At 38.1% G+C, this 26,247-nt stretch overlaps 1 protein-coding gene and 1 long non-coding RNA gene across 5 annotated transcripts; one reads left to right on the forward strand and one right to left on the reverse strand.

The window, feature by feature from the left end:
• Nucleotides 1-640: 640 nt before the first annotated feature.
• On the forward strand, nucleotides 641-7,232 carry LOC120735395. 2 transcript variants are annotated; one of them, XR_005696240.1, is made up of 4 exons: nucleotides 666-1,199; nucleotides 1,636-1,671; nucleotides 2,036-2,188; nucleotides 3,255-7,232. It is a non-coding gene; the product is annotated as an uncharacterized LOC120735395 (long non-coding RNA). The 2 variants fall into 2 exon arrangements; XR_005696239.1 differs by lacking the exon at nucleotides 3,255-7,232 and having other exon boundaries at nucleotides 641-1,199; nucleotides 2,036-2,270.
• LOC120735394 (interleukin-1 receptor type 1) lies at nucleotides 6,676-25,325 on the reverse strand. Of its 3 annotated transcripts, XM_040034749.1 has the most exons (12): nucleotides 24,915-25,325; nucleotides 23,702-23,777; nucleotides 18,444-18,657; nucleotides 15,876-16,050; nucleotides 14,309-14,483; nucleotides 13,356-13,427; nucleotides 12,872-12,998; nucleotides 12,475-12,614; nucleotides 12,225-12,371; nucleotides 11,901-12,065; nucleotides 7,192-7,380; nucleotides 6,676-6,891 (listed from the first exon to the last, which is right to left on the reverse strand). In XM_040034749.1, exons 2-12 carry the CDS (start codon nucleotides 23,766-23,768, stop codon nucleotides 6,698-6,700), a joined length of 1,665 nt encoding a protein of 554 aa, XP_039890683.1. In that variant the 5' UTR covers nucleotides 23,769-23,777; nucleotides 24,915-25,325; the 3' UTR covers nucleotides 6,676-6,697. The 3 variants fall into 3 exon arrangements, with proteins under 3 accessions (XP_039890683.1, XP_039890684.1, XP_039890682.1); XM_040034750.1 differs by lacking the exon at nucleotides 24,915-25,325 and having other exon boundaries at nucleotides 11,901-12,059; nucleotides 23,702-24,763; XM_040034748.1 differs by lacking the exon at nucleotides 24,915-25,325 and having other exon boundaries at nucleotides 23,702-24,762.
• Nucleotides 25,326-26,247: the final 922 nt, after the last annotated feature.

A 26,247-nucleotide genomic window follows, 5' to 3' on the forward strand; every position in this document is an offset into this window, starting at 1 on the left:
ATTCACCTGAACAAAACAACCACTTGTTAATGCTGACGGGGTGTAGATGTAACATAGAAATCTATATCACTAAAAGCCACTCGGTAGAGCAAAATTAGAAATGAACACCCATGTTTAGGCACATTTTCTTGTTTATGTTATTTAAATGTGTTTCAGCCATAAGAGAATTTGCTACAAATCTTTAAGATAAAGATAAGCAGAAGAGAATGGATGGATGACAGATGTTCATATCATTTATGTACATTTTCAGCAGTGTACCTGTGTAATATATCTGTATTGTGAGAGCTTGTTTATACAGATCTGAACAGACGTGCCTGATGATCCTCCTTATGACTTTATAATTAAGGTAATCTGAGCCTGTGACATTTCATATTAAAACTGGCAAGATCAGTAAGTTAGATTCTGACTTAGTAATGTTAGGGTCACATGCTTGAGCCCCCATTTGGTGGATTGTCTTGTAATGCCTGCTTGCAATAGTTTTATTATTAGTTCAGGTATAGCAGATAAAGTGGCACTGAAATGTGAGCTTGGTGTTCTCTAATATACAGTTTCTACTATTTCTTGTAGGTGAAAAATTACATGTGAAGTTCATTATCACATCAGAGACACTTTTCACACTGTGATCCAGCATGACAGAATTCATTTTACAACAGGATCACAAGCCCATACACGCACCTTAAAGTGAGACCCGCTCAAACACCAAGGAATGCTTGGCTTATCCCATTCTGGGAATTATAATCACATTTTTCCATGACTGGAAACTACGCGGAATGGGCAAATATGCCCTTTCAAGTAAGCACTGCATGTGGGTGTTTCCAGTTAGGGGATTCCCTGAACAGATGTGACGTTCACCACTTCCAGTCAATAAACCCTCCCCACTGATCAAAGTTCTGGCCTGGAGTACACTGAAAAAAGGGACTGGCCATCTCTTGGATTTATGTAAGCATCTTGCATGTATTTAACACAATTGCCTCATGTTTTAAAGTTAAATGTAACTATATAGTGTAAAAACTACATGATATGCAGAAAGGGTGTATTAAATTGTTCATATCATGTTCAGGTGAAGTAAGTCAATAAGATAGCAACGTTAAATCTCGTGAAACCACGCGTGATTTCATCTCGCGGGCTTTGGATCGTGGTTTAAAAAAAGGCATCCATACCATCTCAGTCAAGTCCAGCAGCCAACTCTATGTTTTTTGGTATGTCTTGATTTTTTGAATTAATATTTATTTAAATGTAGTTAAACGTCTAGAGTGTCATCATGTAATATGCTAAAAAAGAGCCGTTAACTTATTTGCTGTTTTATCTGTTGTCAAAGAATTGGCACTTTTTCATCTGAATTTGTCTTTGGCACAAGAGCCGTAATATCACATTAAACCTAATTACAAGGCGCTCATAACATAATCTGGTTTTCTGTGTGAATAGATTTGCCAACTGACTCTTCAGTTACATTGTGTATTTACTGCACCGTGGTGTTAGTGAGATTTTGGACATTGAACAGCTTTAGCTAATATCATCAGCGGCATTATGCTATCTTACATCCCTACCCCTCCTGCCCTCACCTGCTGTCCTTTTCTTTTTGTTTGGTTTTTTTGCTGCACATTGAGAGACGACCTCTATTCTGCATTTCACCAGGAGTCAGCTGATGGATTGTGGGTTCAAGGTGTTATGGTGAGAAAGTATATTCTATTTTCGCTTAAGGTTTCTGTAACTTAATTATAATAGGGTTTTTATAGTTATTAGGTGTATGCATACTCAAATAGACCACCCTATTAATACAACTGAGAAATCCAAAATCTGCCATATAGGTTTAACTTATACCAGTATGTATTGTCAGAAAGGTGATTACTGGACTCACACTTGAACTAAAATGAGGTTTTAACTTGTGGGTTGTTGGGTTGCAAATCAGAAACAAACATCTTTGGATTTTTTTTAATCCCATAAGATCTGGAAACAGTTTTTATTCAACAAAACATTACTGATTAACCAAGCACAGTGCCTGCTGTTATTTCAAAATTATTTTATGTCATTTCAGATAAAATGAAGCATTCCAGTGCATCCCAACCATGCCTTTACAGTCAAGGTTTCTGACGGAGCTGAGTTTCTCTCTGACAGTCTGCTGAAAGTGTTTGCAAAGTGATCGGGGGAACAGGGCACAAAGCTAAAGGATGTAGCTGCCATGATGACAGTAAGAACTTTAAAATTCTTTAACTACAAAGCGTATATGTATTGCATTAGGTCAGTAAAAGATTTTTATGCTGCATCCATTGGTAGTATATACACTGGCTGGGTTGTTATCAGGAAAATGATATTTGCGGATTAATTTACAGTGAATTAAAAATGAATTGTTGGTCAGAAAAACTAAATCTGAAAATAATAACATTTGCAGCCTCAAAAGCACAGAAATCATAAAAAACCTTTTTTGATTTTAATTCTTACATAGCATTATTTATCAAGAACAGCTACAGATAGAACATTACTCCAGATGTTCTATCAGCTCCAGATATTCTATCAGTCAGTCAGTAGCTGACATCATATATTTTAATTCTCATATAATATTGCAGATGAGCTATATCAGACATAGCAATTTCCCTTTGGGATCAATAAAGTCATTCTTCTTATAGCACAACTTAGTATGAATTAGTGGCAACCCATGTATCTGTGACCTGCATTCTGCCATAATCAGTGTTGGGGAGTAACGGAATACATGTACCGCCGTTATGTATTTAAAATACAAGATATGAGTAACTGTATTCCGTTACTCACTACGGCAGCCGTAATGCTCTGACAATCCATCAAGCAGTGCGGCTTACCAAAGTTGTACTAAAACATCTTTTAACAGATTTCTGCACGCCAAAATCGGTTCGAGGTCAGTAAGCACAACCAGAATTCATACATAAGGCACAATCTCGATTTTTGAGAAAATTAAAGGATTTTAAGTGTGCCTTATGGTGTGGGAAATACGTTATACAGAAGAAAATAATATATCGTGATATATATCGTTACCGCACATGCTTCAAATTATATCGCAATATGAATTTTAGGCCATATCGCCCAGCCCTAGTTGGCATCATCTTCCATTTGAGTTATTGCATGCTTTGGTGTTTTTGTGTTTTGTCTTTGTGTTCTGCAGCTCTTCTCCAGCTGCCAGCTATTTAGAGTTGAGTACAGAGAGTAGTTGATTGGTAATGATTTGAGCCCTTCTCAGTAAAGGTGGAGAGAAAACAGGAAGGATGTTCTTTGTTTTTCTGTAGGACACAGTTGGAAAAGGGAAGCCGGCTGAAATTGGAGACTCCAGTGAGATAAGTGAACATTTTAAAGGAAAATAGTTTTAACCTGATCTGGAGGGTTTTGCTCTTAAAATAATCAGTGACATCAGGAAGTTGATTCACTTTAATTAGAATTTATGTGGATTTGTTGTGATAAAGAGACTGGATTGGAAACTGTTGGTGTGCTGGACCTGCGTGTTACGCGAGTTTAACGGGGAAAAAGCTGTAATTAGGAGGTAACCAAAGAGAGGAAATTGTTCAAGACTTGAAGAGGAACAGCTTGATTGTTGAAGTCCCTGATGGGGAATCCCACTCCCTAAGAACACAAAGTTTGTTAATGTGGGTGGAAAGCCTTTCTCAGGAACATGCGAGATTGATGCACTATATTATCTTGGGTTCCAGCAGTACAGATGCAGTACAGATTCATCTACAGATGAATGAGAGAATCATTTATGAGTAATGCTTGTGCATAACTGACTAATTTCTTTCTCACCAGTCTTTACTCAATATTTAGCACCAAGTTATAATATGTTTGCATATAATTTAAAGTTCAGCCCGCACAGCAGCTCTGAAGCTGAAGCCAGATTTGGATGCTTTGAGCTAAATATCACTATGATAATGATAACATATATACAAGCTCATAATACGCTGAAGTTAAGCAGATTTACATCGTTCAAGTGTGTTGATATGCTGTTGAGAAACATTTTTCAGATGAGTGACCCGTTAGTGAACTCGCTAGGTTTTGCTGTTTTCAGGCAATCAGATTTAAGGCATGGAAATGGGTTCGGTGATAGCCAAAAGTAGAACCCCTCCAATATATAGATCATATATAGACAAGCAGTGGTAACATGATTTGATCTGTCATTTCGTGCCTTTTATAGCTGTCAGTGCTCAGAAAATTCTGAGAAAATCTGTTTTGTCAGGAATAAAGTCTAGGTGACAGCCAACACAAACAGAAAGAGACCGACGACTCCCGCTGCATAAAACCGCAAACACAGGATGCTGGCCGTACACGGAGATCAAATGACCAAGATAAGTAAAAGAGGGGATTTTTTTTATACACTGAAAACAAATTGCACAAAGTGCACAGAAAGTATCAGTTAGGATTAGTCTGAAACTAATCAAAAACTGTTAAATATGCCACTGATTTCTAAGTCATGAAATTTAATTTTATGGTTTGTCTTTAAGTCTTTGACAGTATAGTATAAAATCTTTATAATAGTTTTAGAGATGCTTTTACATTTCTGAATGTTTAATTTTTCATTTATCTTTTTCTGCATGTATACAGTGAAGGTAACATCTTATGCGTATTGTACTTATTTAAGAGGAGATTGGATCAGTGTCAAACCTGCAAACTTTTACTGTGTTTAAATTGCATATATCTGGATATATTTGTGTTTCGATAAATCTAAATTACAAACCTGGCCCTCTTCACACACAAACTTATTTTTATTATTATTATTATTATTATTATTATTATTATTATCTGGTTCCCCTAGCACCATCTGGCCTTTGGAAGGGACACAGCACTGTTAACAAGAAAAAGCGCAGCATTATGGTTATTTTGTGTATTTAGATGGTGTCTTTCCGTTAAACGGAGGATCTTGGAAGGTTCCAAAACATCAGCTGGCTAATATTAGCGCACTGTTTTTAGGGGAGTTTTCCATTTAGAGGTTTTTCCACTTCAAGATCATGATATCTTGTGTTTAAGGTGTATTGCCCTTAAAATGACTTGATTCAGTTATGACTGGTTTCCTGTTCTTCAGCATACAAAGCACTAAATCATAATACAAAACAGCAACACCTTTTTAAAGAGATGTTTCAAATGCTAACAGCCTTCTTACATGGACATGTTTGCGTTTATATTCAAACCTGGCTGAAAATTGTAAATATTTTTACCTGTATAGTTAAATATCTTCTACATTACTGAAATTAATTTACTATTAGGTGACCATGAAGAATGGAGGGATTTTTTAAAACCATTCTTCTAGCAAAAGTGGCAATAAAACACTATAAACAAAACTGTGGTGAAATGTTCCTCATCTGTGTTGTATAGATTAAAAATACTGCCAAAGTTATTAAGGCTGAGCTAATTTTTAAATGCTTTATACTCACCGTTTAATCATATTTGTAGTGGCTGTCCCTGAACATGAGACTGCACCTCTTCTGTTTAAATAAACTGGATCTTGCGCTCACTCTTTATTATCAAGCTTTACCTTGCTAATGTGCTAAAGGAGTAATTAGCACATTACTCCTTTAGAGTGCTGTATAATTACAGTTATACAGCACTCTAATTCACACATATTGTCCAAGATGGCCAATAAGAGGAAACTTATCACAGAAGACTCTAGTTGCTAATGCTAGCTGTGTTTCCACAGAAAGCAAAGCTGTTACTTGATCTGACAGCAGTGAAGCATCTTGTCTAGTGCACTAATATTCTATCAGTCTCCCATTAAAGACTGGACTTTATACACAATGAACATGCAAAATCAGTCAGAAAAAGCTGCTGGACTCTTGGCTTGACAAGCTCCAGCTATCGTTCATGGGACACAGACATGCCCATAAAACAGAGACACGCTACTGTTTCCATTGAGATCCCAGGCAAGTGCAGCTTTCAACAATTATACCCAATAGCATCCAGAATATTCTAGTGATGTAGGGATGAATGCAAACAGACGACGCGCATCATGACAGAGCACTGTTTGACACGAAAGTAGAGATATCGCTTCCTCTTGCTATGTTTTAATTAATGTCTAATTTTGAATTTGACTAGGTGCTTGTCTTGATGGAATGCCACTGCCTCAAACTATTCTACTGAATAAGTTTTAAGCTTTTCTTCTGAGTAAACTGATGTGATGAAGAGACACAATCAGTAAGCCATACTTGGAAGGGAAACTTGGAAAAAAAGAATACAAAATATATAATACTTAAACATTTATACTCAGGCACAAATACTTAAATAACAGAATATAAATATGTATCATTCAAAAATGTATCATTCAGTATAAAAATAAGCAATGCTGTCAACATAAAAAATAATTATCCTTTCAAATATGTACACATATGTATGTACACAGCCCTTCTATAAAGGAAAGGTGCAATTTTAAAAGTTGCTAGCATGCCTGATGATATATTATAAGTGCATAAAAAATACAATTCAAATGTAGAAAAAATGTATTGCTATCACTTATGAAGGAAGTAACAGCAAACATGCACCAATAGAAAAGTCCAGCAGATGCCTCCATCCTTGTTGCACATGTTGTGAAATTCATTGTGCAGAGGAATGTATGGGCTTGCTTATTGTAGTCCTAGTGAGTCTTAAAAATACAGGTGACGACAGCTGTAAGCACGTAAAGTTTCCATTTGTCAAGTGTTCCAAGAAACAGGCCTGATGGATGAATCCCATCAATAAAACTTTAAGATATTGTTTAGACAATAGTTTGGAGCCTTCTTGTAGGTACTGGGGGCATGTGGTACCTGAGGTTTATCCAAAAGTTTCTCTTTGAGTATAATTCTGTGAATTTGTGTGTCGCAAGAAAATCTTTCTTCCACTTCAGGGCTCCTTGTTTCCTCTTGATATAACGCAGAGACTCTGGCAAGTGACTGTAATCCACTGGACCATCTGGCAAAAAAGAAAAACATTTTAAATATAAATGAAAATAAACACGTTTAATAAGCTGACATTTTAATTTTTATTAAACGAAGTCCTGACCGAGTGCAACAAGTCCAGAGATGAACACACTTTATTCCTTATCAAAATGTACTAAGTTAGCTTAGCATAAAAGCTGGAAGTAAATCTCTGTTTGTGATGCCTGCAAAGAATTGTGCATGACTAAATAGGGCATGAATGCTGAGCTATATAACCCGTGACTTAACAGAATTCATGTGGCTAGAGGTTTTTGAAAAATGAGGAATCATTTACCAATTTCCACCAGAATAACTCTGGGATCATTCTTCGTCAAAGCATCATGAAGGCCAACTTTCTGCTCATACCACACTTGGCTTTGATTGTCACATATGCAAGTGCTTTCCTCCGTTTTCCCCTCAGGTGATAAGATGATAAGCAGTCTGCGGCACTGGTGCATCGCAGCAGCTGTTGCATCATGTATTGCTGTAAGAGATTCATGGCCAGACACAAAACTGCAGGTTAAAACTCTTTGTCTGCAAACTGAAAACAGCCCATTTCCACAGCACAAACTATAATTTTGGGCAGAACTGTGACTTCTTCCAGGCACTCATTTCTTCTTCTTTTTTTAACTTACCAGTTTAGTCTGCATTAATAAAATTAAAGAACCTTGTAAGTGCCTTGAGGCAGCTGTTATTGTGATTTGGCACTATATACATAAAAACTGAATTGAATTGCAATGTATCACCAATACAAACATAAAGGAAATAAACTAGACCAATAAGAACACAAAAAGAAAAGGGAAAAACAGAAATACAGAGGATAGCTAGACATCAGCTCAAGAAAGTATTAAGTCTGTTTTTAACTGTACTGTACTGTGTTCCAGTAATTTAGTAAACATGGCTTTTATCCAATTTCTCCCATGTATTATACTAGGAGTTTAACCAAGAAGCTCTTATTTTCTTTTCAAGCTTCTCTTTCTTTTTTTCTTTTTTTTGCAACTATAAACAGAATTCTTACAGATACAGTTGTGGTCAAAGGTTTAGATACACTCATCATGAGAATGAATGCGATAGCAATGCCGCCACCATGCTACACAGCTGTTACAGTGTTCTTTGGTTCAACAGCCTTTACTTTATCTTCCAGGTCATGGCAGGCTTGAGTCCTGGTGGTTCCTCTGAAGTTTTTCCTAACTAATGTTCTCTGATCTGAGGACAACATTATTTGGTCATCCTCCAGATAGTGGCAAAGCAGTGGCGCATCCAAAAAACTTGTACTTATTTGCAGTGTTGGGACTAACGCGTTATTAAGTAACGCGTTACAGTAACTACGTTATTATTGTGGTAACGAACACGGTAACTAGTTATTATGCCAAAACCAGGAACGCGTTACTCGTTACTTCGTGTGGTGGCTATCGCGGAGTTTCGACAGATTCAGTAACATTAGCAAGTGGTGGAGGCCAGCAGGAGGATGAAGGAAAAGGGAGGCAGAAGGAAAAGGGACCCGAGGCGGCCGCCGGTCCAAGTGTGAACTGAACTTCAGGTAAGAAGTTATGACCTGCAGTCTCTCTGGGTCAGATATGAACCACCTTTAGGTGGAGTTTATTTTCGTTATTCTGACTTTTTCCGTACTGCGTGCTAGCTAGCATGACGGAGTTTCTATACAGCTGGGTGGGTACTATGTTACTGATGTTGAACTTTATTTTGTTCATAAGTTATTAGAGTTGCCAACCGTCCCGCCTGGTATTCAGAGAAAATATTACGCGTTTCTTATTGAGGTGAAAAGGGAACAGTTTGTCCCGTAATTCAGATACAATGAAAAAGGCACCAAGCTGGAGTTATTCTGTGTCTTTGCTGCACAGCTGCTTCTTCTTCTCTCATTCTCCCCCCTCCCTCTCCTGTTTCTTCTTCAATCATGAAAACTGATCAGTGATCAGCTGATCGTCTTTCTTGTTTGTTTATCGTCCACTTTGCGCCGAAAGAGGAAACCAGCGGATGTCGCGCTAAACAACAGCAGCACGTTTAAGCTTGATCAGCTGTTGTTAGAATTTATTTAATATTAATTTCTAGTATCAGCTGATGTTTGCTGGAGCCACAGCTGCAAAAAAGCTGCTGGTCATGATATGGTTTGGTTATGTGGTGAGAGGGAAACATGAAGATGAAACCAGGAGATGTCCTTACTGAATCATCAGAGCTGTGATGGAGAAACAGGTTTACCTTTTAGGTGACATGAATGAGTTGAAGGGAAGTTATGAACTGTTTCTGAGAGACAAATAACACCAGGATCCTTTTTTAGGTAGCTGACAGCTGGTAACTGTGCAGGTGCGGATCTAGCAAAGTGTTGCCAGGGGGGCAGGTAGGGCATTAACAGGGAAAGGGGGGCACAAAGAAATACTTTTCTTTCTTATTCTCATTTAAAATGTCTAGCTTTTAAAAAATAATTATCTGAATCTTACAACAAACGATTGATAGATTGATGCATATATACCATCAAAACAGTGTACATCACTGTCACAACAGTGTTTATTTTCATTCAAAGGCTTTATGATTTTTGTTATAATGGTGGGCCGGTATCTAGTCAAAATGCCCGGGCCAATTTTCTGTCCCAGTCCAGCCCTGTAAGCAGCTCATCTGCAGTCTGGTGTTGCCTACATCTTCCTATTCAGAAGGCAGAATTTCCGAGTTCTGAGTACAATCGAAAGCACCACGACTGCAGTTTTTGTGCTGGATGTAAAAGGCGCAAATGACGCTGTGACGTAGGCTAGAATCATGGCAGCAGTCAATGACGGTCCAGGCGTGGGACTTCTCTCGTGGAAATATGCACATTATCTTTTCCTTTCTATTGGTAGGTGGCACAGTGCACTTGTGGCAAGTAAGCAAGCTAGAAGACTGGCAAAGTTATGGAAGCAACACATTAACAAGAGAATTCTGAGTAAAACCAAAGTTACTTTCCCTAGTAACTAGTTACATTGAAAGTAACGAGTAACTTGAAGTAACTGAGTTACTTTTGAGAGAAGTAACTAGTAATGTAACTAAGTTACTATTTTAAAGTAACTTACCCAACACTGCTTATTTGTAGTTAGAGTTCTGAACTGAGGGTCTTGGAACCTGCTGTTGTTTAACAATAACTCCAGACCTTCCCTTCCCAATTGTAAATCTACAATAGGGATGCCATGATTAGTCGACTAGTCACGATTACGTCGACTATTGAACTTGTCGACGACTAATTTAATAGTCGACGCGTCGCTTGAAGCTTTGTAAAATCCCAAAAGACGCAGGAATAAGTAGTAGGATTTAAGAGTGTAATAACGGACTGAAACAGAAGATGGCAGCACTGCATGTACAAGGATGCCAGCTGCCGTTAAACCCCGAAGAAGAAGAAGCTGTGTCCCAGAATTCATAGCGCGGCCCAGCGCAGAAGTCAACAATGGCGGCCGCTAGTTAGTTTTAATATTACTCTTATTATTCTTTTTGGGTCACAAAATAAACGTTTAACATATTTTCAGGTGAGAATGTAGCTGTGTAAACCTCAAATATCTGCTCAGTTTATCAAGACACCACATATTTTCAAAAGTGCTCCGACGTTTTTGGAGACGTCTGTTACCCACTAGCTCGTTAGCTAGCCGGGGTTCAAGGCTCACTAGAGCCGGTGAGAACACCGGACTCCCGTCAAATCGTTTTCAAACCCACCACCGTCTTTCGCTACTCAGGTTAAACATGTAATATAAGTCACTTAGATAATTTAAATATGTTATTGTTTGGCTTTTTTCAGTATTTTATTTGTTCCTGAGTAAATCGGTTTGGCTGAGAGTAAAGTTATAGTTTTTACACAGCTGAGTAAACCTCAAGCAGACAGCTGATCATCAGAAGTGTGAGATGCTCAGAATATTCTCCGGTGTCCCGTTATATTTTAGATAGCAAGGAGCAGATGGCTGAGTTTATTAAACTTCACTGAAACAACCTGCAGATTTCATTAAAATTTAATAAACTATCATCTTGTCTTTATTTTTAGTTAGCACATACCTTAAACACTTAAAGCTATAAGCTAATGATAGTTATATAAGAGCAGATGCATGCTGGTGCAATAAGCTGTACGTTTTACGTCCAATGGATGCATGATCCATTAATCGGTGACTAGTCGACTATCAAAATAATCGTTTGTGGCAGCCCTAATCTACAATTGTCCTTCTTAGATCTTCACTGAGACCTGAGTATTGGTCAATCTAATGAGTGCTGTCAAACAAATCCTTTTCATGCTGGCAAAGAGAAATATTGACTGACTACAACATCAGTTGTAATCGCTGATGACTTTAGTAGCACAAAGATAATAGGCCTTGGTCTTGTCAAGTTAACAGATAGTGTAGAAGCGGGGGTCTCGAACTCCAGACCTTGAGGGCCGGTGTCCTTCAGGTTTTAGATGTGTCCTTGATCCAACACAGCTGATTTAAATGGGTAAATTACTCCCTCAACATGTCTGAAGTTCTCCAGAGGCCTGGTAACGAACTAGTCATTTGATTCAGGTGTGTTGACCCAGGGTGAGATCTAAAACCTGCAGGACACCGGCCCTCGAGGCCTGGAGTTTGAGACCCCTGTTGTAGAGGCTTCAGCACCACTTATTAGAGGTTTAAGTGAGTGTATGTATATATTTGACTCTTTGAGTCTGTGTGCATTAGAGAAAATCAAAATGAAAATCAAGTAACCAGTTCTTGTTTTATAAAGTCATTAAAAACGTTAATTTAACCACATTTAAAATGCAACTAGTTCTACTTGTCTTTTACCTGAAAGCATCATAGCAACTGATTTAGATTTGTTGGTTATGTATTTGATGTCTTAATTTAATAAAAACTGTGAACAGCAGTTTGTGACAATAAACAGCTCAAAGCCTTTGTATGTTTTCCCGTCTTTTGGGGGTTGGAGAATGACCTTAACAACCTCAAGAATTACACTACATCTAGAAAGACAAGTCTTTCTACCTCTGTTTACATATTATGGATATCTGCTTCTTACCTTCACCAGGACAGTCATCCCGTCCTCTGATAAACAGAGAGTAGCCATATTGTTCCTCCAGCTTCTCAGGCAGGATCTTCATGGCAAACCTCGCGCCCTCATCTGAACTCATGGCATTGGAATGGATGAAACTCACGTAGGCATCATAGAGCTTCCCATCTGGAACTGACAGAATCTAAATGATTGTTTATGTTCATTTTATAAAGTTTGATCCTTTTAAAATGTGAATCAACATCCAGCTTTCACAGCTTTCAGTACTGTGTTAGTTGTATCTCGTCAGATGATGCCACACAAAAACTTAAGTTCAACTGATAATGGCCTTACCTTGTTGTTTGGGAAAATGTGCCAACAGATCCCTGTAAGCCAATATCAGGTTTACTTTAAAGAAGAAGAAGCACGCAGCCAAGGCTAGAACAGCCAGAGATGCAGAAAGGCAAACAGCCCAACTCATGTGGAAAGAACTGCGGTCAGCTGGAGAGAGGAAGGAGACAAACGTAGGGCAAGTGTCTCAGACGACTATAATTCTTGAACACACACACATTTATATGTATATGTCTATATATATCTTTATTACCTTCTTTAAGCTTCACCACACTGACTTGTTCTCCCGCTAGGCTTTCTAAATGGCACTCGAACTCAAAATTCAGGAACTTGCGATGAACTTTAGCGATGGACAGAATGACCAGTTCGTATACTTTGCCTTCTCTATGAATACTAAAGGGTACAGAAACAATCAGTCAGTCAGAATGAATCATGGAATCAAAGAATAATATGAAAATGTTAGGTGTTAAATTTTTTGTGCTGCTACAGTTGCAACATTTACAGTCTATTACTCAGAAAAGAAGTTCTGCCTCCAAGTGACATTTAATGTCTGACACATTGTGTTGTTTTGATTTAATCTCGATGCAGTATAATGCAGTGTTTTGTATTCACCCTATTAATAGCCCCATCCGTGGTAATGTAAAACTCACGTTTTCCGGGACACACTAATCTCCTCGAGGTCCTCAGCGTAATCCTTACCAACAGTCCAGTGCAGTGAAGACTCGTTATCCTCACTGTAGCCTATGAATGCTAAACACTGCAGCTCCACTCTCAAACCTGGTGGGCAGTGAGATTAAAAAACAAAGAAACTGTCAGTCTATATTTCCCGTTTTGATCAAACAAAAATATATATCGTTAGCTCAAATGAAATTTAACGTCACGGAAACTTTTCAAAAGGCTTCTGACTAATTCTGTTCAGTCGCTAGATGACAAAGCACCATTGCAAAGGTTTTAAACGACTTTATTGTCATCTTGACTTGAAAAACAACTGTTTGTCAAGTATTTATCATAAAGATCATACAGTCAATAAATGGATAATGGTGTAAATGACTTCATGATATTTAAAGGTGTTTATAATATTTTTCCATAGCACTAACATTCACTCTAATGCATTTTATTTAGTGTTTCACTTGCCTAGTTCAACTGTAATCTCTTGCTTGTCAGGGGTCACCAGCTGTGGCTCTACAAAAACTTTTTCTGGGAGGTCTGCAAGAAAGAAAGAAGGAAGGAAAAATAAAGAAAGTGGGACAATATACATTTAGCTCCATAAGCATTTGTATATATTGCCTCTGTACACCATCACAGGCTAATTTAAATCAGACAAACCAGATGTGATTGAAGTGCAGATGTTTAGCTTTAATTCAAGAGGTTTAACCGAGGTTTTGCATGAACTCTTTAGGAATTACACTCGTTTTTATCCATAATCCCCCATTTTCAGACGCTCAAAAGTATGGGAGATGAGGCCTGTTGCCTCGTCATTCCATGATAAACAAAGTTAATTAAAGAGATCTGGATCTGAGTCCAATAGCTAAACTTGTATTTCAGCATTTCACTGGAACTTCTTGTGAAATTCACTGAGACGTTGATGCAAATTAAGGAAATGAATCTGGCCCCAGAAGACCAAACAAACCTACTAGAGTCCATGATTTAAGAAAAAAAAAGGCTAAACAACATTTACCACAGTTGTAAACACTCAAGGAAATATGGTGTCGTTATCAGAGTCTAGAATATACAATCAAGAGATGCCTTTATGAATGTAAATACAGATGGTTTACCAGATGGTGAAAACCACTGTTCACACTCAAAAACAAGAAGAGCCTGCATGTTCTGAGAAAACATCTTTGGACATATTTAACTTACAACAGCATGAGGAGAAGAGAAAAATAATGAAAATGGAGAGATACAACTCGTATGCCAAAGCATCCAATGATTTTTTTTATTTTTTGTTAAACCCCCTGAATTAAGTCTTCAAGTCTATGATTAAACAAAACAAAATAATAATAATAATTATGTACAGCCAGAGTAATATATTAAAAAATGACACCAGAATAATTAAGGATTCAATATGAGAGCTCTACAGTACTTACCATCTTTAACAGTCAACAGGATGCTGCGTGAAGCAGTATAATTCCTGCCATCCAAGTTAATGTCTATCAGGCAGGTATATTTCCCATTGTCCTCCTCTGAGGCTTGAGGAAGCCTCATGTTGCCTTTCATATCAACAGAGATGGGTTTCCCTTGCCGCTGAATGAGCTGGCAATCCTGCAGACAGAAACCAATCCTGTAGTTAGTTTTCACAGTGCCATATTTTTGAGAGGCATTTTTGAGCCTCAAGACAAGAAAGAAGAGCCAGAAATAAAGGAAAACATGAATAAAAAGCAAAAAACTGGCATAGTGATCTCAAAATGTGTTGATCGCAAGTTTCCAGGTAACAAAATGCATAGTACTACATTGTTGCTGGCCTGGGTGGCAACCAGTCTTATCTGCCAGGGGGGCAGATCTGGCACACATTTTTCCCTGATATCTACAGAAGGGGGCAGTGCTGCATTTATGGAAGTTGTAAAACAGAAGCCTGGGATTTGGCCCACGTAAGCACTTTAGGTGGAGCGATTGTATATAAACTAGCCTAGTTTATATCTGCTGTTTCCACTGATAGTTTATCAGCAATTGTTTCTGTCCACTCTTCATGATATTATATTCCATAAAATGGGATTATACACCAATAGCATAGCATTATGACCACTGACAGGTGAAATGAATAAAACTGATTTATTAGCACCTGTTACTGGCTGGGATATCTTAGACAGCAAGTGAATATTTTGCCCTCAAAGTTGATGTGTTAGAAGCAGGAAAAATGGGCACGCGTAAGGATTTGAGCCGAGTTTGACAAGTGCCAAATTGTGTTGGCCACACAGCTGGGTGAGAGCCTCTCCAAAACTGGAGTGTGATCCAAGCCAACAGACGAGCTACTGTAGCTCAAAATGCTGAAAGAGTTGATGTCGGTTCTGATAGAAAGGTGTCAGAATACATAGTGGATCACAGTTTGCTTTGGGTAACGTTCTGCTGGGAAACCATCCATGAGGATGTAACTTTGACATGTACCACCTAACTAAGCACCGCTGCAGACCATGTATGACCTCCCATAGAAACAGTATTCCCTGATGGCTGTGGAATCTTGCAGCAGGATAATGCACCCTGCCACAAAGCAAAAAATGGTTTACAAATGGTTTGAGCAGCACAACAATGAGTTTGGAATCTTGACTTGGCCTCTAAATTCTCCAGATCTCAATTTAATCAACATCTGTGGGATGTGTTGGACAAAGAAGCCTGATCCATGGAGTCTCCACCTCCCAACTTATAGGAATTATAGGATCTGTTGCTTAGATACCACAGCACACTTTCCGGGGTTTTGTGGAGTCCACGTCTCGAGGGGTAATGTCTGTTTTGACAGTAAAAGGGGGACCAGGTGGTCATAATGTTATGCCTGATTGGTGTATATGGAGGGCAGAGACCAGACCGCCAGTACGTTCTTCAGCCAGCTTTTTTAGGTGCAAAATAATATTGATGAGCAACAGTTTTCTTTGTACTCAAATCAGGTCCTAATAAGGCAAACATGTCAATGCAGTAAAACAAGTGTATTAGGCCTCTTTATACCTTCATCCATCGTACATTCACCACGCTATTCAGGCCGAAGATTTCTTTCTGTTTACAAGGAAGACTGTCGCTCACTCCTTTTGTGATGGAAATGCTCTCAACGGTATAAGGACACTCTCCACTAGACACTGACACCCAAAACTTTAGCCTCCGTAATAATACTCCGGACTGATTCCTGAAAAGAAGCAAAAAAGAATTGTAAAGCCAACAGCAAGAAATATCCCTGTACTTTTTGTTTATCCTAAATGGTTACAGACAATATGACTAAAATCTGAATTGATGTTTCAGTTATGCCTCTATTCCACTGATAAGCTGAAGTTATATATCTGTTCAGCACTAATTAGATATAAGATAAAAAAAATAACATCCATTAGGAATATAAATTAGCACACACACGTACAGAGACTGCCTGAAGGCTGGAACTGAGGAGATTTGATATCCCTCCTCTCATATACAGTGGGGCAAAAAAGTATTTAGTCAGCCACCGATTGTGCAAGTTCCCCCACTTAAAATGATGACAGAGGTCAGTAATTTGCACCAGAGGTACACTTCAACTGTGAGAGACAGAATGTGAAAAAAAAAAAATCCATGAATCCACATGGTAGGATTTGTAAAGAATTTATTCGTAAATCAGGGTGGAAAATAAGTATTTGGTCAATAACAAAAATACAACTCAATACTTTGTAACATAACCTTTGTTGGCAATAACAGAGGTTATTGGTCAAACGTTTACTATAGGTCTTTACCAGGTTTGCACACACAGTAGCTGGTATTTTGGCCCATTCCTCCATGCAGATCTTCTCGAGAGCAGTGATGTTTTGGGGCTGTCGCCGAGCAACACGGACTTTCAACTCCCGCCACAGATTTTCTATGGGGTTGAGGTCTGGAGACTGGCTAGGCCACTCCAGGACTTTCAAATGCTTCTTACGGAGCCACTCCTTTGTTGCCCGGGCGGTGTGTTTTGGATCATTGTCATGTTGGAAGACCCAGCCTCGTTTCATCTTCAAAGTTCTCACTGATGGAAGGAGGTTTTGGCTCAAAATCTCACGATACATGGCCCCATTCATTCTGTCCTTAACACGGATCAGTCGTCCTGTCCCCTTGGCAGAAAAACAGCCCCATAGCATGATGTTTCCACCCCCATGCTTCACAGTAGGTATGGTGTTCTTGGGATGCAACTCAGTATTCTTCTTCCTCCAAACACGACGAGTTGAGTTTATACCAAAAAGTTCTACTTTGGTTTCATCTGACCACATGACATTCTCCCAATCCTCTGCTGTATCATCCATGTGCTCTCTGGCAAACTTCAGACGGGCCTGGACATGCACTGGCTTCAGCAGCGGAACACGTCTGGCACTGCGGGATTTGATTCCCTGCCGTTGTAGTGTGTTACTGATGGTGACCTTTGTTACTTTGGTCCCAGCTCTCTGCAGGTCATTCACCAGGTCCCCCCGTGTGGTTCTGGGATCTTTGCTCACCGTTCTCATGATCATTTTGACCCCACGGGATGAGATCTTACGTGGAGCCCCAGATCGAGGGAGATTATCAGTGGTCTTGTATGTCTTCCATTTTCTGATGATTGCTCCCACAGTTGATTTTTTTCACACCAAGCTGCTTGCCTATTGTAGATTCACTCTTCCCAGTCTGGTGCAGGTCTACAATACTTTTCCTGGTGTCCTTCGAAAGCTCTTTGGTCTTGGCCATGGCGGAGTTTGGAGTCTGACTGTTTGAGGCTGTGGACAGGTGTCTTTTATACAGATGATGAGTTCAAACAGGTGCCATTCATACAGGTAACGAGTGGGGGACAGAAAAGCTTCTTACAGAAGACGTTACAGGTCTGTGAGAGCCAGAGCTTTTCCTTGTTTGAGGTGACCAAATACTTATTTTCCACCCTAATTTATGAATAAATTTTTTACAAATCCTACCATGTGAATTCATAGATTTTTTTTTCACATTCTGTCTCTCACAGTTGAAGTGTACCTCTGGTGCAAATTACTGACCTCTGTCATCATTTTAAGTGGGGGAACTTGCACAATCGGTGGCTGACTAAATACTTTTTTGCCCCACTGTATATTTGGATATTTATCCAGTTGCTCATTTGCTCTTAATGGTTTGATCATTTCCTGGATAAATAACACATTCATTTTTAGAAATGGCCAATCCCGTCTCCCTGTTGTATAGGAGGCTCCATATGCTCCCAGTACAACCTTCACACAGTCTCCTAAAAGTGCAACATCAAAGATTTACAGATGTTAAAATCCAGTTAGTAGGTTAGTTGGCATATCTTATAAAACAGGTCGCAAAAGGTTGATTTTGTTCATCTGGACGTAGCGTTTTCATTGGAGACTTCTGAAGAAGTCACTTTGGATGAGTGACAAAGGGTTTCCAGTACAACAGAGCTTGATCATAGCCTGCATACAACTGTTAGGTTTTACAGCATTTTATTATAAAGTAGCTTGTGTTTGTCTGTGCATGTGTGTTAAAGCACATTTATAAATATACTAGAAGCATGGAACTGCAGGGATCAGGAGAACTCATGCAAGAGAAGTCATACAGATATTTTTATACCTTATCTGACAGGTGTAAGATCCATTGTGGGACATCTGGACAGGTAGAAACCAAAGTAACCTGTCCCTCACTTCCACTCCAGTGGGCAGGCTCAGATTGTCTTTACTCTCCCCTCTGCTCCAGATCACGACGTCATGAGCCTCTGCTGTGTAGCAATTCAGCAAAAAGAAATGGCCAGCACTCACATGGAAGGTATCTATCTCCCCACGGTGGTCTGTAGGTGACAGTGCAACAGGAGAACAACTATTTGTCATTTAATGTAAGATGTTAAAAAAATATATCAATCTACAAGGAAGACATGTTACTCCAAAAGAAGAACAGATAGAACAGAATAGGACTAAGTAAGTAAAGTAAGTAACATTTTATTTATATAGCACCTTTCTAGACAAAAGATCACAAAGTGCTTTACACAGAGATAACAAGGTATAAAACAAAAACAGACAAAAAGTTAACGAAATGCAATTCTAAAAAGATGTGTTTTTAGTTGTTTTTAAAAGAGACTACCGAGTCACATGTGAGTACTTCAAGGATTTGGTCAAAAGCCTTGCTGCAGCGTTCTGAACAACCTGCAGACGTTCCAGGGAGTTTTTGCTTAGACATGTAAGCAGTGAATTACAGTAGTCCAAACGTGATGAAATGAATGCATGAATAATAATCTCCAGTTTAGTACGAGATACAATAGGACTTAATTTGGCAATGTTTCTTAAGTAATAAAAGCAAGACCAAATCAGAGATTTGACATGGACATCCAATGTGAGAGCCGGGTCAAAGGTTACCCCTAGATGATTTCACAAATGTCGAAAGGGGACCAGCATTCATTATCATAGGTACAAGTCAGGAGCCACATGCAAGGACTTCAGTGTGTCCTTCATTAAGTTGGAGAAAGTTGTCATCCAGCCAACCTTTAATGGATTCTAAGCACTCATTCAGAATCTGCAGCATAGATAGATCTTGGGGCTTAAAAGCAATGCATAGCTGGCGTCGGGTCCAACATCAGCAAAACAAAACATTTTCCTGCATCGTTTTGCATCAAAATGTCACTGGAGACTCTAAGAAGGGCTGTTTCAGTAGAATGAGGTCTACGAAAGCCAGACTGAAATTTGTCAAGAATATCGTGTTTGTCCAAAACTGCTGTAAGCTGCTTAGCCACAACCTTTTCTAAAATCGTAGCAGTTAGTGGTAATTTTGAGATTGGCTTGTAACTGCTGGGTTTTTTTTTAGATGGGATGTTACAGCACAGGGACTTTACCAGTGAAGTGTTAATTGTGGTGAGCACACAGGGATCGATAGACTGGAAGACATTTTTGAGTAACGATGCAGGTAAACTGTCAAATGAACAGGAGGATACTTTCTTTGAATTAACTAACTTTTCCAGCTCGGCTAGTGAAACCGATAAAAAGCTGTCTCAAATAACAGGCCGAGCTGGAGTAAGAAATGCTGATGGGGAAAAATGTTTTCTTACATTACTAAAAAAAAAATCTATTAAGAAAGAAAGAAATTTTTCACAATCTTCATTTGAAGAAATTGGGGGCAGCAGGTGGAGCAGGAGTAATAATACCAGTAATGGTGTCAAATAATACCTTAGGATTACCTCTGCTCTGGGTAACAAATTTAATTCTCCTCAGAATAAATGTGTGAAAACATCAATGCCCATTGCGATTTAACCCATCTTGTCACTCGCCGTAGAGTTTCTGTTTACAACTGTTTGTTCTTTTCTGTTCTTCTTTTCATTTATGGCATGTCAAGGACACAACCAATGTTAGGTCATTCATAAAGATAAATAACAACAACAAGGCAGGGAAATACCTCCAGCTAGTGTCGGACCAAAATGCTGACACTGAAGTTTCAAAAGTTGAAAACTCATGGGTGACCTGATGGTGGCCCATCTTTCATACTGTTTAGAGAAGATATTTTTAGGACAAACACCCCTTGGTGGACCTAGCTAGCTGTTAGCCAACTTCCAAACTTCCATGAAAAGACATTTGTGTTCTTTTCCAAGCTGTGAATGCCATGTCCAAAGTAGAACAACATCAATATGGATTCCTGGAAATGGGTGTCTTGCTACAGTCAAAGAGCAAACATTTCGTAACAATGACTAATGCAACTTGTTAACTTCTAATATTGCAGGTTATCAACCACTGAGAAGGGCTATGCACGTCCATGCAGGTGTGCAAAGATATGTCATGACCACCACTTCATTATTGAATTTAATAGTAACTGTTTGGCATCTGTAAACAGAACTAGGGATGCTTTCCCGTTTTTCTTCCCCGTCTGTTAATAACATAAGATAAGATAAACCAGTATTTGTCCCACACATGGGAAATTTGTTGGGTCACGGCAGAAAGGGGACAGTACAAAGTTACAAGCACCAAAAATTAAGAAAACAATAGAATATAATACTTTATAAATAGAATAAAATAGTATGTTGCATCGAAAATTTACACTTTGTAGTATTGCACCTAAGGGAGACAAGGAGAAGGCTATCATGGTGTATTGGATGTATATGAAATTCTATGATAATCGTATTTTGTGCCACTTTTGTGCTGAGCAAACAGTATGAGATATGCAGCAACCTGTGGTAAGTGGTTAAATGTTTGCTCTGACACAGAGCAGTTGCTGCACAAACTGTACCAAATCATTTCTACCTTTTTCTTGAGTTTTTAATTATCTAAGTTTTACTTAGTCAAATGGATGTTGCAGATATGTGCAAAGTTATTTTTATCAAGTTATATTCTGACTGGTCTGAAGAGTCAGCACTTTTAGAGCTATCTAAAATACTTTGCTATTCACAATGTCAGAGATGCATGACGTTTGTGGTTAACAAGATTGTTACTGTGGTAGAAAATACCCACGTGTTTTAACATATTTAGTCTTCAGGCACAGTTGAGGAGCCACAACGAAGTTTTGGCGGATGGGCTGAGAACACGATACCTGAAAACGAGGTTATCAGCCCAATGTGATGATGTATTTTTTATTATTAAAAATCACACAATCAGACAGGCCCTTATTACATATTACCATAGGCTCCCTCCTGTTTATGGTAATGTGCAGGAGCTTTCTGAAGCTTTTCATACAGACAGCTAGAACGACATTTCACGGAATTAAAATAAACATCAAAACATATCAAATTTGTTTAGAAATTTTACACACTATGTTCACACTTCTTGCCACAGCTTGTGTGTATTCAGCTATGGACAGTAGGCAAACTGGATTTTTCACGAATGTGCAGTTGTTCTAAATTGGTGCTTTTTACATTAAATGTTTAAGCGTTTAGTGTTAATAGAAACCGCTGCTAATGTTTGCATTTTCGCTTGTTTAATGACAAAAAGGTTATGGGATTTTAAAAACTGTAGGCAATTTATGTTCTGCCTTTTCCACTATTGCTCAAGATTGCATCCTGGCCACAGATTATTCAAACAGTGAGGAAGAGTCTTGTTTGCCACTTCCTGTCAAAGCTGTAAATCTGTCATCAGTGGAACACCTCATACAGCATTAACTGATGAGACATAACCCTCATCGGGTTTTTTTTAGACCTCAACATCATCAGTTTTTTAACCCTAATCCTAAACCTGTTATACTGTACTTCACATTACTGTGAACATTAAATTGCACTTTTGCACATTTCTTTTTTTCGTTTTAATTTATCAAAAAAATTATAAAATGATTTTATGTTTCAGGGTTTAAAGGATTAACAAGATATAAACACTGTTTTCAGCTCATTATGCCAGTTTACTGTAAGAAGAAGAAGAAATTTGTATTACACAGTCTAACTGTTAGTGAAGTTGTAAGGCTGCGTCAGTGAACCTTGTGAAATTCAGGTAATTCTAAAGCATTTGTTCGTCACAGCTAGTCGAACCCAGCTGACAAAAGTGCAACGTGCAGCCGTATCTTAGCAACGCTTAGTAATTTTAGCAGATAGCTGTTAATGTTTGTCTTACACTAATACTTCTTATCTGTGTACAGCTTACCTCCATGTAATAATATGGAGGTAAGTCATGTCAGCTAGCCTGTATCAAAGTATTCAGGTATAACAGAATATTTAGAGTAGTACTTTTAAAAAGATTATTACTCTGCTTATTACAGTCAACTGTTTTATTATTGGCGCCACGCTTGGCGAGGGATCCTTGGCTCTGCTGGAGCATTTTATAAAACCTTGTCCTTTATGTTCAGCCTGACGTGCACAGGTGCTGCAACTTTAATGCTGACGTCTTTTAGCTAAGACGCTTCCTGGAGATTCACACATCAAAGTCTGAGTATAAATGTTTGGTCTCCTTGACCTATATAATCATCAAAAACCCCACAGACCTTTCAGTTGTTGTTTTTTTGACGTTATCGTCTATCAGAATCACTTCATTGTCGTGAGAGGAATGTTGAGGGGTATGCTTTTTTTACTCATCAAACCACAGTTTATCTTTTTCTGTCGTGATTGTCTGTCTTGATAGCAAAACCTACCCAGGCAACCTATCAGTTGAATAGAGATTTTATCATACTGCCGTATGCATTCTGTGCAGTCCCCTACCACAGATGTATGAATAGATAAATCCACTACAAGGAACACTGAAGAATCAGCTTTTATTCCAGTATCTATTCTGATCATTGATTTATGATTAATTTATGGTAACATTTGAGTTAGGATACATATATACAATATGTGTGTGTATATATATATATATATATATATATATATATATATATATATATATATACATACATACACACATATACACATACATACATACATATAAATGTATTTGGCAAAGCTATAGGACAGTTTGCCCTGTCTGTTAAGGAAAATCTTAACAGACAGTTTAACTGGTTTCTAAACCAGTTAAACTGGTTATAAACCATGACAGCTAACCCCATAACATTGGCATAAAGCAGACAGAGCTTGTCACTCAGCTGAAACTAAGTGTTCAGAAGAAGTTGGAGAATTATGTGTGTATATATGTGTATACACACACACACACACACACACACACACACACACACACATACATACATACATACATACATACATACATACATACATACATACATACATACATACATTTATATGTATGTATGTATTTGGCAAAGCTATAGGACAGTTTGCCCTGTCTGTTAAGGAAAATCTTAACAGACAGTTTAACTGGTTTCTAAACCAGTTAAACTGGTTATAAACCATGACAGCTAACCCCATGACATTGGCATAAAGCAGACGGAGCTTGTCACTCAGCTGAAACTAAGTGTTCAGAAGAAGTTGGAGAATCAGTACTTACCACGCGCCACAACAAATGACAGAGACAGCAGAACAGTCACCAAGCAGACCCAACCTGCCGCTGCCATAGTTCTTATCTGAGGGAATCAACAGACTGCATTTCAGTAAAGTCCGGTGTGATTTTCTTGAGAACACGAGCCATCCTGTCAGGCGAGCGTAGTCTTTGCAGTGTATACAAGTTTCTTGACATACTTCCTGGGGAGCACAGCTTCCCTTAAAGGGAAGTGAAAGATGGAGTGTTCTCAGCTCTCACAAGGAAGTCAGAGCCAAAACACTCCCAGTAAAGTCCCAGGAAGTTCCACTGATTGGTGTTTCTTTGTCAAAGGTTGAGAAAAAAAATTCTCTTTGTCATTTGCAGTAACTCTCTGCTGATGTAAATCATTCATGCATCTTTGTTACGTCATCGAAAAGTAATAATTCATATATGAATTGCACTGCATTATACTCATTTTGGTCATTAACATAAAATGGATCGGAGTCAGGTTATATATAAGGGAATTTATGGGCAAGTTCATCTGCAGCACATATTTCTTTAAAAATACTTCATATTAATAGAAAATCAAAATTTCCCAAAATATAATGCCAATTTTGGGCTTTCTGGGCTTTGAAAAACAATGATGACATTCCTGTAAAATTGTCATAATAATAAACTTTGTAGCAATTTTTGAAATGAGTAAGCCTTATATCTCACAACTGCTGTGATAAATACTTAAAGTAAGGGTTTACCCTGAATGGTCTTCAGTCGTCACTTGATATATGTTTTACATGGCAATTTTTGTCAGCATCGTATATTATTTCACAGTTTACTCAGATATCCCTCTTTAAGTTTGCATTATTGTAAAGTGTTAACCTTCCAAAGCTCAGTGAAGCAAGTGAAAATCACAGTCGCTGAGTATTTAAACTTCAGTGTCTGTGAAGGTTCTCAGTCATCCAGGTCATCATAGTCAAAGGAGCTTGCAAAGAAAAGCATCTGGACTTCTTTAAGTTTAAGTTAAACTTCAGTGCCTTAAATAAATAGATGTCAAGACCAAAATTGAAAATCTGCTGCCAATATATTTTGTGTAAAAGCAATCAAAAGAAATATTGCTGAACAGAAAGACAAAGATAAAATCAACGGAGTGAAACCACGTCAATGTGAAACTAGTACTATAAAATTCAAAGAAGCCTACACCAAGTATTTAAAAAAGATGTAATAAAGCTTAATCGAAACTCACCTGTGACGTATATGAAGTTACTACAAAAATAGAAAGAACTATCTGAACAAGTACAGCTGTAGTTTTAATTATAATATTGACTTTCTACTCTGAATTATGAGACAGAAAGTCTGCCTGTCACTTACAGTACAGTGAACTTGCAGTGACTTGCTGGATTTTCCATCCTCCTACTCCTCCTCCTGTATTTGCATTATTTTATATTGTTCCACTACCCCGGTATGAAATTTCCTCTCAACTGAAAAAAAGTACAACTTGCTTTGCAGTACAGGTGCGGCACAGTTATTCAACCACAGCTAAGTAGCACTTGACAGATATAGGTCGAGTTGTTGGTGGTTAAGATTTGAAACTGACAGTTGTTTTCATGTAATAATGTAATGGCATTTAACTAACTAGCAGTGTACATTTCCTGGAAATATTCCATTAAGACAGCTGCATAATACTATTTATTTAAAAAGTACTTCCTTCTAAAAAACAGAAAGTTTATTTAGTTAAACTCAAAGCCAATATTTCGTATTCTTTTTCTTAGTGTGACACTGTTTTAAGGATGAATAAAAACGAGGGAATTGTTAGTTGTTCAAAGAGCGATAAAACAAACATGGATGCGGCTGCAAATCCGTTATCGGAAAAAGCTGTGAAACTTCCCAGAAACTGTGTTGGAGCTTGAATCAGAGCAGTGTTTTCAGATTATTACATTTACAATGCACAGTTTGATTTTTCGTCAATCTGTGAAAATCGTCAGCCAGATTTTCAAAACAAAAATGTAAACGTTCCCTAGGATCCACTCTCTCAAACCTCAAAGCTCTTTGTGGCGTTTTTCAACATATTGGATTTTATCCAAACTTTAAAAAAAATATTCCTACAATGTCACAATTTCTTCTCCAGTTTCAAAGAATTTTACAGACAGTCATCACAAGACTATTTTCACTAATGACGAAATGGCAATCACAGTTTTCTCAACATGCAATAGTGTTAAAAATGCCGTTTTCTGCTCTTTCCCTTGACGTCTCGAATGACTTGTAAATCATGAGTCACTGTTAAGTTCAAAATAATCTGATGGTTGTGGAAATGTAATGATGACTTCTAAGATTTACAAAAATGTTTGATTTTCAAAGCATCATTAAAACAAAAATCAACAAATGTTTGTTTTTTAAAAATTCCTATATTCGACGTTGTTGTAAAATCCAACTTGGTATCTGTTTCACTCTCGTCTGTTTCCTTCTCTTTTTGTCTATGACCAGTGAGATCCAGTTACACGTCTGGGCATGATGAAAGGGAACGAATGACTACGCCCACGAGACTTGGAACCAGACACGACAGGGTTGAACTACAGTGG

The sequence above is a fragment of the Simochromis diagramma genome, unplaced genomic scaffold (genome assembly GCF_900408965.1).
Source record: "Simochromis diagramma unplaced genomic scaffold, fSimDia1.1 OVJJ01000091.1, whole genome shotgun sequence".
NCBI lineage: Eukaryota > Metazoa > Chordata > Actinopteri > Cichliformes > Cichlidae > Simochromis > Simochromis diagramma.